This window comes from Nansenia antarctica (genome assembly GCF_963989245.1).
Source record: "Nansenia antarctica genome assembly, chromosome: 1".
In the NCBI taxonomy this organism is placed as follows: Eukaryota; Metazoa; Chordata; class Actinopteri; order Argentiniformes; family Microstomatidae; genus Nansenia; species Nansenia antarctica.
The window spans coordinates 25877752-25892546 of record NC_137674.1 but is presented as its reverse complement, the minus strand read 5'-3'; the positions used below and the strand labels follow the sequence as shown (position 1 = coordinate 25892546).

The 14795-nt window shown below is 46.2% G+C and overlaps 1 protein-coding gene across 2 annotated transcripts in view; it reads left to right on the top strand.

Annotated features, from left to right (window-relative positions):
- sos2 (son of sevenless homolog 2) overlaps nucleotides 1–14795 on the top strand; it is a gene marked incomplete at its 5' end in the record, with an annotated part of 31760 nt that overhangs the window by 6837 nt on the left and 10128 nt on the right. For both annotated transcript variants that reach the window (XM_080544970.1, XM_080544969.1), the window contains 9 exons: nucleotides 1844–1969; nucleotides 2453–2584; nucleotides 2736–2900; nucleotides 3025–3231; nucleotides 4295–4438; nucleotides 5642–5752; nucleotides 10184–10282; nucleotides 13432–13559; nucleotides 13995–14650. In XM_080544970.1, coding sequence (XP_080401096.1) covers nucleotides 1844–1969; nucleotides 2453–2584; nucleotides 2736–2900; nucleotides 3025–3231; nucleotides 4295–4438; nucleotides 5642–5752; nucleotides 10184–10282; nucleotides 13432–13559; nucleotides 13995–14650 — 1768 coding nt within the window. The remainder of the gene's footprint in view (nucleotides 1–1843; nucleotides 1970–2452; nucleotides 2585–2735; nucleotides 2901–3024; nucleotides 3232–4294; nucleotides 4439–5641; nucleotides 5753–10183; nucleotides 10283–13431; nucleotides 13560–13994; nucleotides 14651–14795) is intronic.

The following is a 14795-nucleotide window of genomic DNA, read 5'->3' as shown; positions in this document are numbered from 1 at the left end:
CAGTTAACTGTTAATGTTAATACATTTACTTTTAAGTAATTATGGGACTTATTTATTTTATATTTATTATCCTTCAGACTTTTTTTGTCTGTATGGCAGTGAAATCCCTAATTTCATCACCTCGAGGATGACAAAAAGCTATCACTTGGTGTCGCGAATAGGTCTACAATTATATTCAAAGAGGTCTAAAAAAAGGACTAAAAAGGTCTTAAATTTGACTGAAACTTGTAGGAACCCTGATAGAGAACAGTTGATGAAACTGTCCAACGGTTTTGTCAATGGAATCAAGGGAAACCCCCGTAGTTTCTGTGGTGACTCATAACGCCTTGTGTCATGTGGAATTTGGTGTCATGTGGAATTCGGACAAGTGCTTTTGAGGCTGACAGAGACTTCCATCTTCTGCTTCTGCTTAGATTTTCAGTTAGACCCGAATAGCCTACTGTAGTTAGGCTGTTACAGTATTGTCAATCACAGTTTTAGGCTACACATGAGAAAATTATTTTAGTGTGACTTCTTATTTTAAAGTATGTGTAGCAATGAGCAATGATTGTCTGGTCTGGTGGTTACAGACAAAAGGTTGCAAATTCAGTCCAAAGATGTAGCCTATTTATTTCTGTCACTTGGGGGAGAGTGATGCCCTGTCCATCACTGTCACTGTGACCCAGAGAGCACAAGAACACCTGAGGCCTGGTCAGCCCTGACCTTTAACCTTTAAACTGTCATCACACATTCCACTTGTTGCCGGGGGCAACGTTTAGTCATAATAGTGTTCGCTTTACTATATGCCAGGGTAATTCCATCGTGCGCGTGCGTGTCTCTCTCTCTCTCTCTCTCTCTCTCTCTCTCTCTCTCTCTCTCTCTCTCTCTCTCTCTCTCTCTCTCTCTCTGGCTTCAACCACTCTCTTTTTTCCCACAGCGTTTTTTTTGTACTCTGCCAGCAGTCCCATAATAGTACCTGAACAGACGGCATTCCATTGATAGGACACAGCCCTGATGACGACAAGATAGAGGGAGGAGGCTCCTCTTTCCACCCAGCCTCCCACCTGACTAGTCACACCTCTCCCCTGGCTCTTGTATCCAAGACACACCTCTCCCCTGGCTGTATATCCAAGACACACCTCTCCCCTGCTCCGTATATCCAAGCCACACCTCTCCTTTCACTCTGTCTCTTCCCCCGGGAGCACGGTTGTGAAAGACAGCCCGTCAAGAATAGACCAGCACCACCTCTTCTTCTAAAATAGGTTGCAAATCTCGTGAGACGTGCGTGCTGCTGTCTAGTGTGTGACTTGGCTGTGATGTCGTCATGCCTTTTGATTTTGTGGTCATTGTTTGTTTTTAGCTCCGTCTGTATTGCACAACACCATGCAACATCATCTTTAATGTGTCTGTAGTAGCAGGAACTGAGACTGAAAATAAATAAATAAATGCAAGTACAGTAATTCTCACATGTTTTGATGACGTAACAGACACAGCTGTGTCACTACAAGGTTTTAAGATATGTCTGTCTTGGATAGTACACCGCTATAACTTCTGCCTCCTATATTATCTGCATCTCAGGGGCGGCTGTGGCGCAGGAGGAAGAGCCGCCGTCTAATTATCACAAGGTTGGCAGATCAGCGGTTCGAGCCCCGGCTGGCCACATATCGAAGTGTCCTTGGGCAAGACACTGAACCCCAAAATTGCTCCCATTGAGCGGGCCAGCCCAGCGCCTTGCATGGCAGCTTGCCGCCATTTGTGTGTGTGTGTGAATGGGTGAATGAGAGGTTGTTGTAAAGCGCTTTGGAGCAGAAAAGGCGCTATATAAGTGCAGTCCATTTACCATTGTCTGTTATGGCCCCTCCAGGTGCAGCTCCAGGTCCATCCCACCCTCTCAGCCAAGGAGGATGCACTGCAGCACATCGAGGAGCTGATCCTGCAACTGCTGAACATGCTGTGTGTGGCCCAGCCTCGGTCCGTACAGGATGTGGAGGTAACGCCCCACGACCACAACACCATCGTTCATCTGAAATGACACCTGCTGAAGCCTTTCTGAACACGCGCTGAGAATGTGTTTATTATCTGTGTTGAAATGTGTTTGAGATATAACAGGGTTCCCACGCTGGTCTTAAAAAACCTTAGTCCCAAATCCAGCAAACCAAATTCTAAGGCCTAAAAAGGTCTAGAATTTCAGTTATTCGGTCCAAAAATATGGTTTATTAATTTAAAAATAGGTCTTAAAAATGAGATCCTGCAAGGAAATCAGTCCGACCACATTTATTTACGCAGAAATTAATCAAGCTGGAACCAAACAAATGCCAATTCGCTTCCTTTTTTGTCTGTACGGCAGTGAAATCCCTAATTTCTTAAAAAAGAGTTCTTAAAAAGGTCTTACATTTTACTTGTTGAAACTTGTAGGAACCCTGTATAAGTAACTAAACTAAAGTTTGGGCTTTATTCTCCTCCCGCTCGTCAGGAACGCGTACAGAAGACCTTCCCCCACCCCATAGACAAGTGGGCCATCGCCGACGCCCAGTCTGCTATCGAGAAACGCAAGAGAAGGAACCCCTTACTCCTCCCCGTGGACAAGATACATCCCCTGCTCAAGGTAGAGCTCAGAGCTCACCCCACCGTCGACACTTTCTATACTTCTGTCTATGGACTCATTTGTCCTCCTTTAGAAGACCCCACATTCATTCTTTCTCTCTTAACCTCCACCTGCCTGCCCATGTTCCCCCCCCCCCCCCCCCCCCCGACAGGAGGTCCTGGGCTATAAGATCGACTACCACGTCTCCCTGTACATCGTGGCTGTGGTGGAGTACATATCAGCAGACATCCTCAAACTGGCGGGCAACTATGTTGGCAACATCCGACACTATGAGATCAGCCAACAAGACATCAAAGTATCGATGTGTGCAGACAAGGTGGGGAACGTGCGTGCGTGCGTGCGTGCGTGTGTGTCACTTTCAATGTAATCCACTGTAATCCAAAGTGTTTGAGGCCTCTGCTGTTTTAATGTGTTGATCTGTATGTGTGTATCTGGTGCAGGTGTTGATGGACATGTTCGACCAGGATGAGGACATAGGCCTCGTTTCTCAGTGCACAGAGGAGCCGTCTTCGTCAGGGGAGCTCACGTACGACGACCTGGTCCGACTAGAGATCGCCGAGGAGCGCCAGTACCTGCGAGAGCTGGACCTCATCATCAAAGTGTTCCGCCACCACTTTCTCTCCAACAACAAGATCTTTACAGCTCAGGTGAGATCAGGATCAGTCTTGATGTTGCCAGCTAACAAACAGCAGCAGTCAACTATAATGGCTGTTTGACTACTTATCAAAGCCCTTTTTGCAGCCAAATCCCAGAGTAAGAACATTTAAAGATTATAGCTCAATTGCTGTAATCAGCTAGCAGCTAATCTTCCTCCGGGCGGAGTAGCTTGCTGTGAAATGCCTGGGCTAATGTTCTCACCTACTTAAGCATCACAGGAGCTTGACAAACTTTGTAGAGGTCTTATGCCCGCATGTTTGTTTTTGTCCTCATGACTTTTCAGATGTATGAAGTAGATTATTGTTGCTGCTGCTACTTAACCACAAAGGGGCTGAAATCACCTTTATAGCTTGATATTTGCATGGGGGCTAAAGAGCGAGAGAGTGAAGCATTTTTGTTTTATGGGTTGCTGTGGTCTGCATATTTGGGGTTGGGGTGGTTAGTGGTATCAACTGGGTGAGGAGGGTAACCTAGATGGGCCCTCTGGAATGCTGAACACATAATTAAGGCGTAACAGAATCAACATCTGCTGCTCCCTGCCAAAATAACCTTTTTTTAAATCGACTGCAAAAAATATCTGATGGTTTTTGAAGGATGTCAGAGAAGTGTTATGGTTAAATGATTAGACCTTGGACCAATGTAGAATACAGTAGACCTATGTGCAGGGTTCCCGCGCTGGTCTTAAAAAGCCTTAAAGTCTAAAATCTAGCAATCCGATTCATAAGGCCTAAAACGGTCTTACATTTCAGTTATTCTGTCAAAAAATTAGGCACTAGGTCTTAAAAATGAGATCAGTCCAACCACATCTATTTACATGGAAATTAATCAAGCTGGAAACAAAAAAATGCCAATTCGCTTCCTTTTTTGTCTGTATGGCAGTGAAATCCCTAATTTCATCACCTCGAGGATGACAAAAAGCTATCATACGGTGTCGCGAATAGGTCTAAAATTATATCCAAAGAGGTCTTAAAAATGGTCTTTAAAATGGTCTTAAATTTGGCTTGTTGAAACTTGTAGGAACCCTGCACTCATGTCTCTCCCATCCCATTACAGGATGTTGAGGTGATCTTCAGCAACATCCTGGACATCCACGAGCTGACAGTGAAGCTGCTGGGCCTGATAGAGGACGCGGTGGAGATGACCGCTGATGGCAGCCCCCACCCTCTGGTGGGCAGCTGCTTCGAGGACCTGGCCGAGGTATGGAGACCTTACAACTGGTACCCCGGAGGTAGAGAGAGCGGGGTGTCTAACGATCACACGGTCAGAGTTTCAGTCCCCGCTCAGCTCCTCCTGCCGACATGTCGAGGTGTCCTCGGGCAAGACACTGAACCCCAAATTGCTCCCAATGAGCGGCCTGGCACCTTGCATGGTAGCTTATCACCCGTCGCATCGCGTACGCTTTGATAATATCTTCACTCCACGATCATCTAGTCTGGTCTGGCGCCTGCGCCGTCTGTTGTTCTTCCTGCACACAGGTAAACAGATCCAGGATCCAGCAGCGTCGTCGGGCTCGTAGTTGGTGTGTAAATGTGTGGGTGAATGAGTGAATGAGAGGCCATTGTAAAGCGCTTTGGAATAAGGCGCTATGTAAGTGCAGTCCATTTACCTACACCTGTCTTTACCTTACCAAATCCAAAACAGTTACACCATTCACTCTGTTGTCCTCTGTGGCTCACCTGTTAAGAGCATGGCGCTAGCCCCACTAGGAGCATATACATTATACTATAGATGTATGCATTCACTTTACTGTAAGTCGCTTTGGATAAAGGCATCAGCTAAATCACATTCTACAACAGCATGTTTGGATACTGGATTCTGATTGGCTAGCAACAATGGTAAATATCCCAACACCCCACAGTTCAGACCGCATTTCCAGTATCAATGCGCCTCCCAATCTATCTAGAACACCTGTGCTGACCTACAATGCAATCGTGGATCTTGTTTATGGGACTATATTCTGTGGTGGAAGGATATATGTATTCTGAAACGAGTAATGATTGTAAATACGTGAATTTAATGTTACAACTGTGTATTTATTTTTATATTATGTGGTGGCTGTTGTCGAAAAGCAATTTACCATTCCAGGGCGAAGGGGGTTGTGGACTCATTTACCACTGTACAGGGTTTTCCTACTCGGCTTTGCCTCGCGCCACAACCCTGTACCAGTGGTAAATGAGTCCACAACCCCCTTCCTCTCATGGTAAATTGCTTCCTTATTCTATATGATATTATCCTTAGCTCCCTGTCCCGTGTGTACCACCCACTGACCACCACTAGGGCCACACACCACACGGTACTAGACTGCTGTCACACCTAGCTCTACATACCTCCCCACCCCCCCAGTGACACTAGCCTGCTCATGTAACTGAGTAGAATTGTCCTCTGTTCCCGTGGCGACAGGAGCAGGCGTTCGACCCCTATGAGACGCTGTCCCAGGACATCCTCTCCAGGCAGTTCCACGAGCACTTCAGCAGCCTGATGAACCGGCCCACCGTGGGCCTCTACTTCCAGGTGAGAGACTCGCTCTGGGTGTCTCATTCCATTCCATTCCATTCAACTTTATTCGCGATGTGCAGTGCACTAGGAACATGGTTTGGTATTCTACCATGCTAAACAAGCTACAGTACATACAACAACAAGACGACAACACGACAATACTCAAGACAAAATATACAGTACCAATATGAGTGGATATTATGAATAAATACTGATGAATACTAAGTGCAAGAACATGTAAAGTGCAAGGTACAATGATCAGGAGTTATTGAGAAGGGCTATGGCTTTGGGGAAGAAACTGTTCAAGTGGCGTGATGTCGCTCTCAACCTGGAGCTCACGTCGTCATCCAACGGTTTGGATGGTGCATGATGATTTTTTATTGCCTTTTGTTCCAGAGTGGGATTCTTGTGTGAACAAATATTAATTAGATTTTCTTGGGTTTTAAAGATTTAGATATAGTGGCCTGAGGTGGTCCAGTGGTCTAGCACCGTGGTCTACAGTGAGTGCACACATATGCCCACGTCGGCATGGGTTTGAATCCGGTTCAATGCCCTGCTGACATGCCCTCTCTCTCCCTTCTTCTCCTTACTGTCCTGTCTGTCTTCACTACATCTGTCTAACACAATTAAAAATATGAGTGGGACTGCCCCACTCAGAAAAAATTACTTAATAGCTATAATAACTAAAAGGGTTTAGATTTATGAAGGTGCATATTCTTGGTCATTTTGGGTGATCAGACTAGGGGAAATGCATGTAGAGAGATGGTGTGTGGGCATATAAGCTTCCCCTTTTACACTCTTTCACAGATTAAGTCAGTGTCTGTAGTATTCCTCAATATCAGTCAAGGGCATGACTTGACAAATTCCACTTCCTGTGTACAGTTCATTCATCGCTGCATTGTTTTATCTGGACATTCCTCACAAGAAAATACCGTTGGATTACACTCAGCTGTGTGTCTTTGAATATCAAATATTTGCAGAAGTTTTTTTTTTAACCAAAGACCCTTTGGTTGAATCAGGACGTAGACTAGATGAGCTGATATCAGTGCCCCCCCCTGTCACACACACAAGTACCCTTGTTTACTTTCCTACAGTTTCAGGGACCAGGGATGGTGCTGTGTATGTTTAGCCTTCTGACTGTCCCTGTGAGGGGGCTGGTGCTCTTAGCCTATCCTCTGTCTGTGTAGTGAACCCTCCCTGGTGCCCCTAGCCTATTTGGTTGTTAAGTCTGACGTCACAAGTGACGTTTAGCAATTTCCGGGTCCAAACCAGAAATTCCCTGCACCATAGTACCAGTGTACTACAGCGGTAGAATGACAGTTCAATCGTTTTTTAGACTCGGATCTATTCATACAAGGGACACGGCACTTTCCAGTTTTTCCCCATATTTCTCAGCGTCTTTGAGCCTCGGAAAAGCGCTATATAAATATAATGAATTATTATTATTACTGAGGCATTTCGAAGACAGCGCCTCAGCCAACTTTGGACCCGGAAACACGTCACGACTTAACAACCGAATACTCTGTCTATGTACTAGCCTCTCCTCTGTCTGTGTACTAGCATATCCTCTGTCTGTGTACTAGTCTAGACTCTGTCTGTGTACTAGCCTAGTCTCTGTCTGTGTACTAGCCTATCCTCTGTCTGTGTACTAGCCTATCCTCTGTCTGTGTACTAGCCTAGTCTCTGTCTGTGTACTAGCCTAGACTGTCTGTGTACTAGCCTATCCTCTGTCTGTGTACTAGCCTATCCTCTGTCTGTGTACTAGCCTATCCTCTGTCTGTGTACTAGCCTAGTCTCTGTCTGTGTACTAGCCTAGACTCTGTCTGTGTACTAGCCTAGACTCTGTCTGTGTACTAGCCTAGACTCTGTCTGTGTACTAGCCTAGACTGTCTGTGTACTAGCCTAGACTCTAGTCTGTGTACTAGCCTAGTCTCTGTCTGTGTACTAGCCTAGTCTCTGTCTGTGTACTAGCCTAGACTCTGTCTGTGTACTAGCCTAGTCTCTGTCTGTGTACTAGCCTAGACTCTGTCTGTGTACTAGCCTAGACTCTGTCTGTGTACTAGCCTATCCTCTGTCTGTGTACTAGCCTAGTCTCTGTCTGTGTACTAGCCTAGACTCTGTCTGTGTACTAGCCTATCCTCTGTCTGTGTACTAGCCTAGTCTCTGTCTGTGTACTAGCCTAGACTCTGTCTGTGTACTAGCCTAGACTGTCTGTGTACTAGCCTAGACTCTGTCTGTGTACTAGCCTGTCCTCTGTCTGTGTACTAGCCTGTCCTCTGTCTGTGTACTAGCCTAGACTGTCTGTGTACTAGCCTAGACTCTGTCTATGTACTAGCCTAGACTCTAGTCTGTGTACTAGCCTAGTCTCTGTCTGTGTACTAGCCTAGACTCTGTCTGTGTGTACTAGCCTAGACTGTCTGTGTACTAGCCTAGACTCTGTCTGTGTACTAGCCTAGACTCTGTCTGTGTACTAGCCTGTCCTCTGTCTGTGTACTAGCCTAGACTGTCTGTGTACTAGCCTACTCTCTGTCTGTGTACTAGCCTAGACTGTCTGTGTACTAGCCTAGACTCTGTCTGTGTACTAGCCTAGACTGTCTGTGTACTAGCCTACTCTCTAGTCTGTGTACTAGCCTAGACTCTAGTCTGTGTACTAGCCTACCCTCTGTCTGTGTACTAGCCTAGACTCTGTCTGTGTACTAGCCTAGACTCTGTCTGTGTACTAGCCTAGACTCTGTCTGTGTACTAGCCTAGACTCTGTCTGTGTACTAGCCTGTCCTCTGTCTGTGTACTAGCCTACTCTCTAGTCTGTGTACTAGCCTAGACTCTAGTCTGTGTACTAGCCTACCCTCTGTCTGTGTACTAGCCTAGACTCTGTCTGTGTACTAGCCTAGACTCTGTCTGTGTACTAGCCTACCCTCTGTCTGTGTACTAGCCTAGACTCTGTCTGTGTAGTGAGCCGTCCCGCCTGCTCCTAGGCTGGGGCTGCTCTGTTTACCATTACCCTCTCTCCACCCAAGCCACATAAACACTAGGACCCCACACCACCATCCTCTACCCTGATTGGCCGTAGGTGGTGTTTATTTTAATGGCCGCCGGTGCCAGGACACCAGGAACATAACTCACCCCCCTGTCCAATGTAAAGCTGACGTTGGTTCGTTCCCATGTTATTATCCACAGTTTTGACACAAACCGATACGTCTTTGGCAGCTGTTTGCCTGTTGGCTTCCAGTGAGAAATAAGGCTTATCTCAGCAAGATGCATGCATGTGGATGTTTAGTTAGTTCAGAACAATGCATGTTAGTTGATACCATGAAGTCCCACAGGCTCGAGTTGTAATGGTTGCCTGCCTCCTGCCTCCTCCTCCTTTCTCCGTTTGGTATTGTTCTAACCCCATTTATGCGTTAGGTAATTATATTTCCTCGTACCCGGTTTTGTCTTTTTTATTCCAACTATAAATAAAATATCAATCGTCTCCATCTCTCTCCCCCCTTTCTCCCTTTTCTGTCTTTTTTTTTGTTGGTCTCATCCCCTTCACTGTGTTCCTCCCTCCCTTCCTCCCTCCCTCCCTCCCTCCCTCTCTCTGTCAGAGGGATGTGTCTGTTAGGCACTCAGCCACTGCACTCTGCAGCGTCTGGTATTGTGGGTAAATTACATCGCCTTTTAAAAATAGAACAGGCAGCTACACTGCAGGCCATTTTTCTCCTGGAGAGGGGGGCTTGGCTGGAGGCACATTTCATGTTGAAAATAAGCTGTAAATTAAGACGACAACAGAACACGGCTCGGGTTCAGTCGGTTCAATACCCTTTCTGAAACGGGTACATGTTGTTCTTACTGCCCTGTTGCAGCGTGGGATTCCCAATGTCGTGTTTCCATTTAGATTGATTGTTCTACACTCCTTTTAGTGAATGAAGGATTATGTTGTGAAAAACATGACTTTCTTCTTTTTTTTCTTTTTTTTAACAAGCCATCATCCATGAATCATTTCTAACAGCGTCTAAGCATAAGAGGAACAGAGACTTGCACTGTCAAGATGCTGCTGTCCTTTTCATTTTCCAGTGTTGAGAACAACATTCAGTATCTGCATTTGTTTGTGTACAGTGTAGGTATCTCGTGCTTGTGCATTTCTCTCTCTCTCTCTCCCCCCAACACACACACACACACACACACACACACACACACATCACACACAGACCACGTAGAAGCTAGTATGTGGAGTCTGGGTAGTAGGGTATTGATTAAGTGTCGTCTATCTAGGGAGCTGGGGATTATAAGGGATACTATGACAACCCTTACTCAAGTTACCCTGCAGACCACCAAAGTCCACTCCTCCTCATGTCCCCTGTTCATCCTTTCATCACCCCCCCCCTTCTCTCTGTCCTCTGTACCCATGGGTTTATAATCCTCTCCCAACCGCTCATGGTCCTTCTGCTGTCTTTGTCTTCACAGTCAATTGCAGAGGGCTTCAAGGAGGCTGTCCAGTATGTCCTACCGCAGCTTATGATGGTCCCAGTCTATCATTGTTTGCACTACTTTGAGCTACTACAGGTAAGTGTACAGTACACACATGCGCAATGTAAACACATGCATACACAGTACACACAAGTTCCAGACTTGGGTTCTCCTTTGTGCACATAATGATGCACAGAAACAACCTGCGAATAACCTGATAATCGTGCAAGTTTTGTACGAACATGCAGACCCGCTAATCTCTGTTATTGTATATGAACCAGTGGTAATATATACAATAGCTACATGAGTCCCAACATGTGTGTGGGCCCTCCCATCTGCTTGGCTTCTTTATCTGCGGTATCCCATCTCTCCATGTGTTTGAGTGATGTCTCCAGTGACAGTTTGGGATGAAGGAGCTCTCTTCCTCTGAAGGACTTTGCCTCAGGAGAGTCAACCCATATGTCCCATTTCCTTCCTCAGGGTTCCCGCGCTGGTCTTAAAAAGCCTTAAAGTCTAAAATCCAGCAAGCCGCTTATAAGGCCTAAAAAGGCGTCAGATTTCAGTTATTCAGTCGTGTCTAAAAATTAGGTGATCGGTCTTAGAAATGAGATTAGCGTATTCTGCAAGGAAATCAGTCCGACCACATCTATTTACGCGGACATTAATCAACTACTTTTGAGTAATTATGGGACTTATTTATTTTATATTAATTATCCTTCAGATTTTTTTTGTCTGTATGGCAGTGAAATCCCTAATTTCATCACCTAGAGGATGACAAAAAGCTATCATATGGTGTCGCGAATAGGTCTAAAATTATATTCAAAGAGGTCTATAAAAAGGTCTTACATTTTACTTGAAACTTGTAGGAACCCTACTTCCTGTTCTAGATGTTAACCAATTACCCATCAGCCTTTTCCAACACCCCCTCAGTCATCCTCCATGTCCTTCTCAAAGCCTTTAGCCTCAGCCTCACATAAGGGTTAGGCTGATTTAGTCTTTCAACATAGTCATTTGTAACTCATGGCAAGTTGTGTTGTTTTGTGATTATCCTAAGAGTCGCCACCTTGTGGTCAGATATATATGCGCGCTCTGTGTTGTGTATAGTTTGTACTACTGCCTAAACCAGGGGTGCTCACACTTTTTGGAACCAAGATCTACTTTTCAAGTAGCCAGTCTGCCAAGATCTACCAGTCTAGTTTCAACATCGCAAACGTACATGCACGTACTACAAACACACACACACACACACACACACACACACAGTTCCCAGCCTGCATAGTAAACTCACAATACACTTTCCCTCTCTCTGTCACACAGCCACAGGAGAAGACCATCACAAACCCTCCCTCTTTGCTATTCTCGCTCACACACATTCACATTCACATTCACACACACACACACACACACACACACACACACACACACACACACACACACACACACATTTGCCAGTCTGCATAGTGAGCCATAGCACAAACCCTCCCTCTCTCTCCCCCTCTCTCTCCCTCTCTCTCACTCTCTTACACACACACACACACACACACACACACACTCACTTTCTCTCACTCACACACTGACAGCCAGTCTGCAGTACCATAGCCAACTACTGATCCAACAAACAGAAAAGTAAACCAGATACAAAACAGGTAGTTCCCTAGTTTGAAAGGAGGAAATAAATGCATTTCTCCACCTTAGTGGGATACCTGGCACTGGGAGGAGGCAGCTAGTTTCTAATAGTCAGGGCTGTAGGAGCTGGTTGCAAGGTGTCATCAGCCACTGTGGATCTGTCATCAAAAAGGCAATCTGCAGCCTCGAGAAACTTTTTTCACAATTTCGCCGTCTTTGAATGACTTCTTGTGTTTAACAAGAACGTGACTGACGCGATAAGAAGCTATCGTTGCAGCCGTACGTTTTCGCTCTTTTGCCACATTTCCCTTCTTCGAAATAGCCATCGTAGATTTGCTGATCAGACAGATGCATTTCCAATATCACATCGTGTAAAAAAGTCCTCCTCCCATTCTGGATGGAAGTTATACGTTATTGGTTTCTTACTTGGTCCAGCTTCCCCACTCATTTGTATAGCCTTTATTTAGTATTATATAGTAAATAGTAGAAATTGGAAGGCTAACTAGGTAATTAGTCTCGCCGGTATTTTGTATTTTGTAGTTGGTGCTGTTGACTGCGCATGCGTGGTGAACCGCGTGTTAGGTGTAGGTGAAAAGATCAGATCTCAGACTGGCTTACCTGTACGTCAATCAAGTGGCAAAAGCCATAGTGAGGATGGATGATAGGCGAACTTTTCCGTTTTTTTGGGGGGGGGGGGGGTTTGTTCAATGCCATGCGATCTACCCATACTATTTTTGCGATCGACGTATTGGGCACCCCTGGCCTAAACTGAAGAAATCAGAGAGATGATAATGTCTGTAGCTTGGTTGATTTTTGAAATGTACCATACTACACAATTTTTATAATAACTGTGTTCAAGTGTGTAGTTTTTTCAAGACCAGGAAGAAGTGATGTCAGTTGTAGTACAGGAACGGGCAGGTGTGTTCTACCAGGTGTGTTCTACCAGGTGTGTTCTACCAGGTGTGTTCTACCAGGTGTGTTCTACCAGGTGTGTTCTACCACGTGTGTTCTACCACGTGTGTTCTACCACGTGTGTTCTACCACGTGTGTTCTACCAGCAGACCTCTGTACCTGCTGTGTGTTATGGCATTAAAGACCCCCATGGGAATGCTATTAAGAGTGAGGGTGAACTGAATTCTTCACTCAACCACAGATGCCACCATCATTATGTGTCTAATGCACTTCACCCTCTGTGCAGGGTTCCCGCGTGGGTCTTAAAAAGCCTTAAAGTCTAAAATCCACCAATCTGATTCACAAGGCATCACATGTATGCTATTAGGTCCCCAAAAATGAGGTGGTAGGTCTTAAAAACGAGATTAGCTTGTCCTGCAAGGAAATCAGTCCGACCACATCTATTTACGCAGAAATGTATCAAGCTAGAACCCCAAAAAAAGCCAATTCGCTTCCCCCGGGAGAAATCATTGGCGAACAAAGCTCTCATGGCAGTGAAATCCCTCATTAAATCACCTTGAGGAAGACAAAAAGCTATCATAGGGTGTTGCGAATAGGTCAAAAGTTCTATCCAAAGAGGTCTAAAAAAGGTCTTAAAGGTCTTGTTGAAACCTGTAGGAACCCTGCTAATGCACTTCCTTCCTCCTCTGTCTGTCATCTTTGTGCAGCAACTGCAGGAGCGCAGTGAGGACCAGGACGACCGGGAGTGTCTGAAGCAGGCCATCACGGCGCTGCTCAACCTGCAGAGCAGCGTGGAGCGCATCTACACCAAGCACCTGCCCCGCCGCAAGCCCGGGTAAGCCAGCAGCCCACAGCGCCCCCTGTAGCCAAGTCAGGGTTCCTGCGCTGGTCTTAAAAAGCCTTAAAGTCTAAAATCCAGGCCTAAAAAGGTCTTACATTTCAGTTATTCGGCCTAAAAATGAGGTGCTAGGTCTTAAAAATGAGATCCTGCAAGGAAATCAGTCCGACCACATCTATTTACGCGGAAATGAATCAAGCTGGAACCAAAAAAATGCCAATTCGCTTCCTTTTTTGTCTGTATGGCAGTGAAATCCCTGATTTCATCACCTTGAGGATGACAAAAAGCTATCATAGTGGTGTCGCAAATAGGTCTAAAATTATATCCAAAGAGGTCTAAAATCTGACTTGTTGAAACCTGTAGGAACCCTGCTAGTGTTCTCACCATGCTCTCTCTTACACCACCCTCTCCCCCACCTTCCTTCCCTTCCAGTGAGCCCATGTATCGCCTGTACAGCCGGCAGGTGCGCAGTAAGCAGTTGGCCATCAAGCGCATGAACGAGATCCAGAAGAGCATCGACGGATGGGAGGGCAAGGACATCGGCCAGTGCTGCAGCGAGTTCATCCTGGAGGGGGCGCTGCTGCGGGCCGGCGCCAAACACGAGCGTCACAACTTCCTGTTCGACGGCCTGATGATCAGCTGCAAGGCCAATCAGAGCTCGCGTCTCCCGGGGTCGGGCAGCGGGGCGGAGTTCCGGCTCAAGGAGAAGTTTGTTCTCCGGAAGGTCCGCATCGTGGACCGTGAGGACTCGGCAGAGCTGCGCCACGCCTTCGAGCTGGTGGGCAAGGACGAGAACTGCGTGGTGTTCTGCGCCCGGTCTGCGGAGGAGAAGGGGGCGTGGATGGCTGCGCTAGTGACTCTGCAGTACCGGTCCACCCTGGACCGCATGCTGGACACGGTTCTGCAGCACGAGGAGCAGGCCCAGCCTCTCAGACTCCCCTCTCCTGAGGTCTACCGCTTCGCTGTGCACGACTCTGAGGAGAACATTGTGTTTGAAGACAGAAAGCAGAGCAAGACGGGCATCCCTATCATTAAAGCTGGCACCGTGGTCAAGCTCATAGAGAGGCTCACTTACCACATGTATGCCGGTGAGTTTGCCCTGGACAGACACGCAACCTACCTTGTTTGTATCACTCCCATACTGAGTTTAATATGACACATTATCATATATATCATATATTGTGTGTTTCCAGTGCAAATATGCATTTAAAAAATTATGTAAAGAGTTTATTA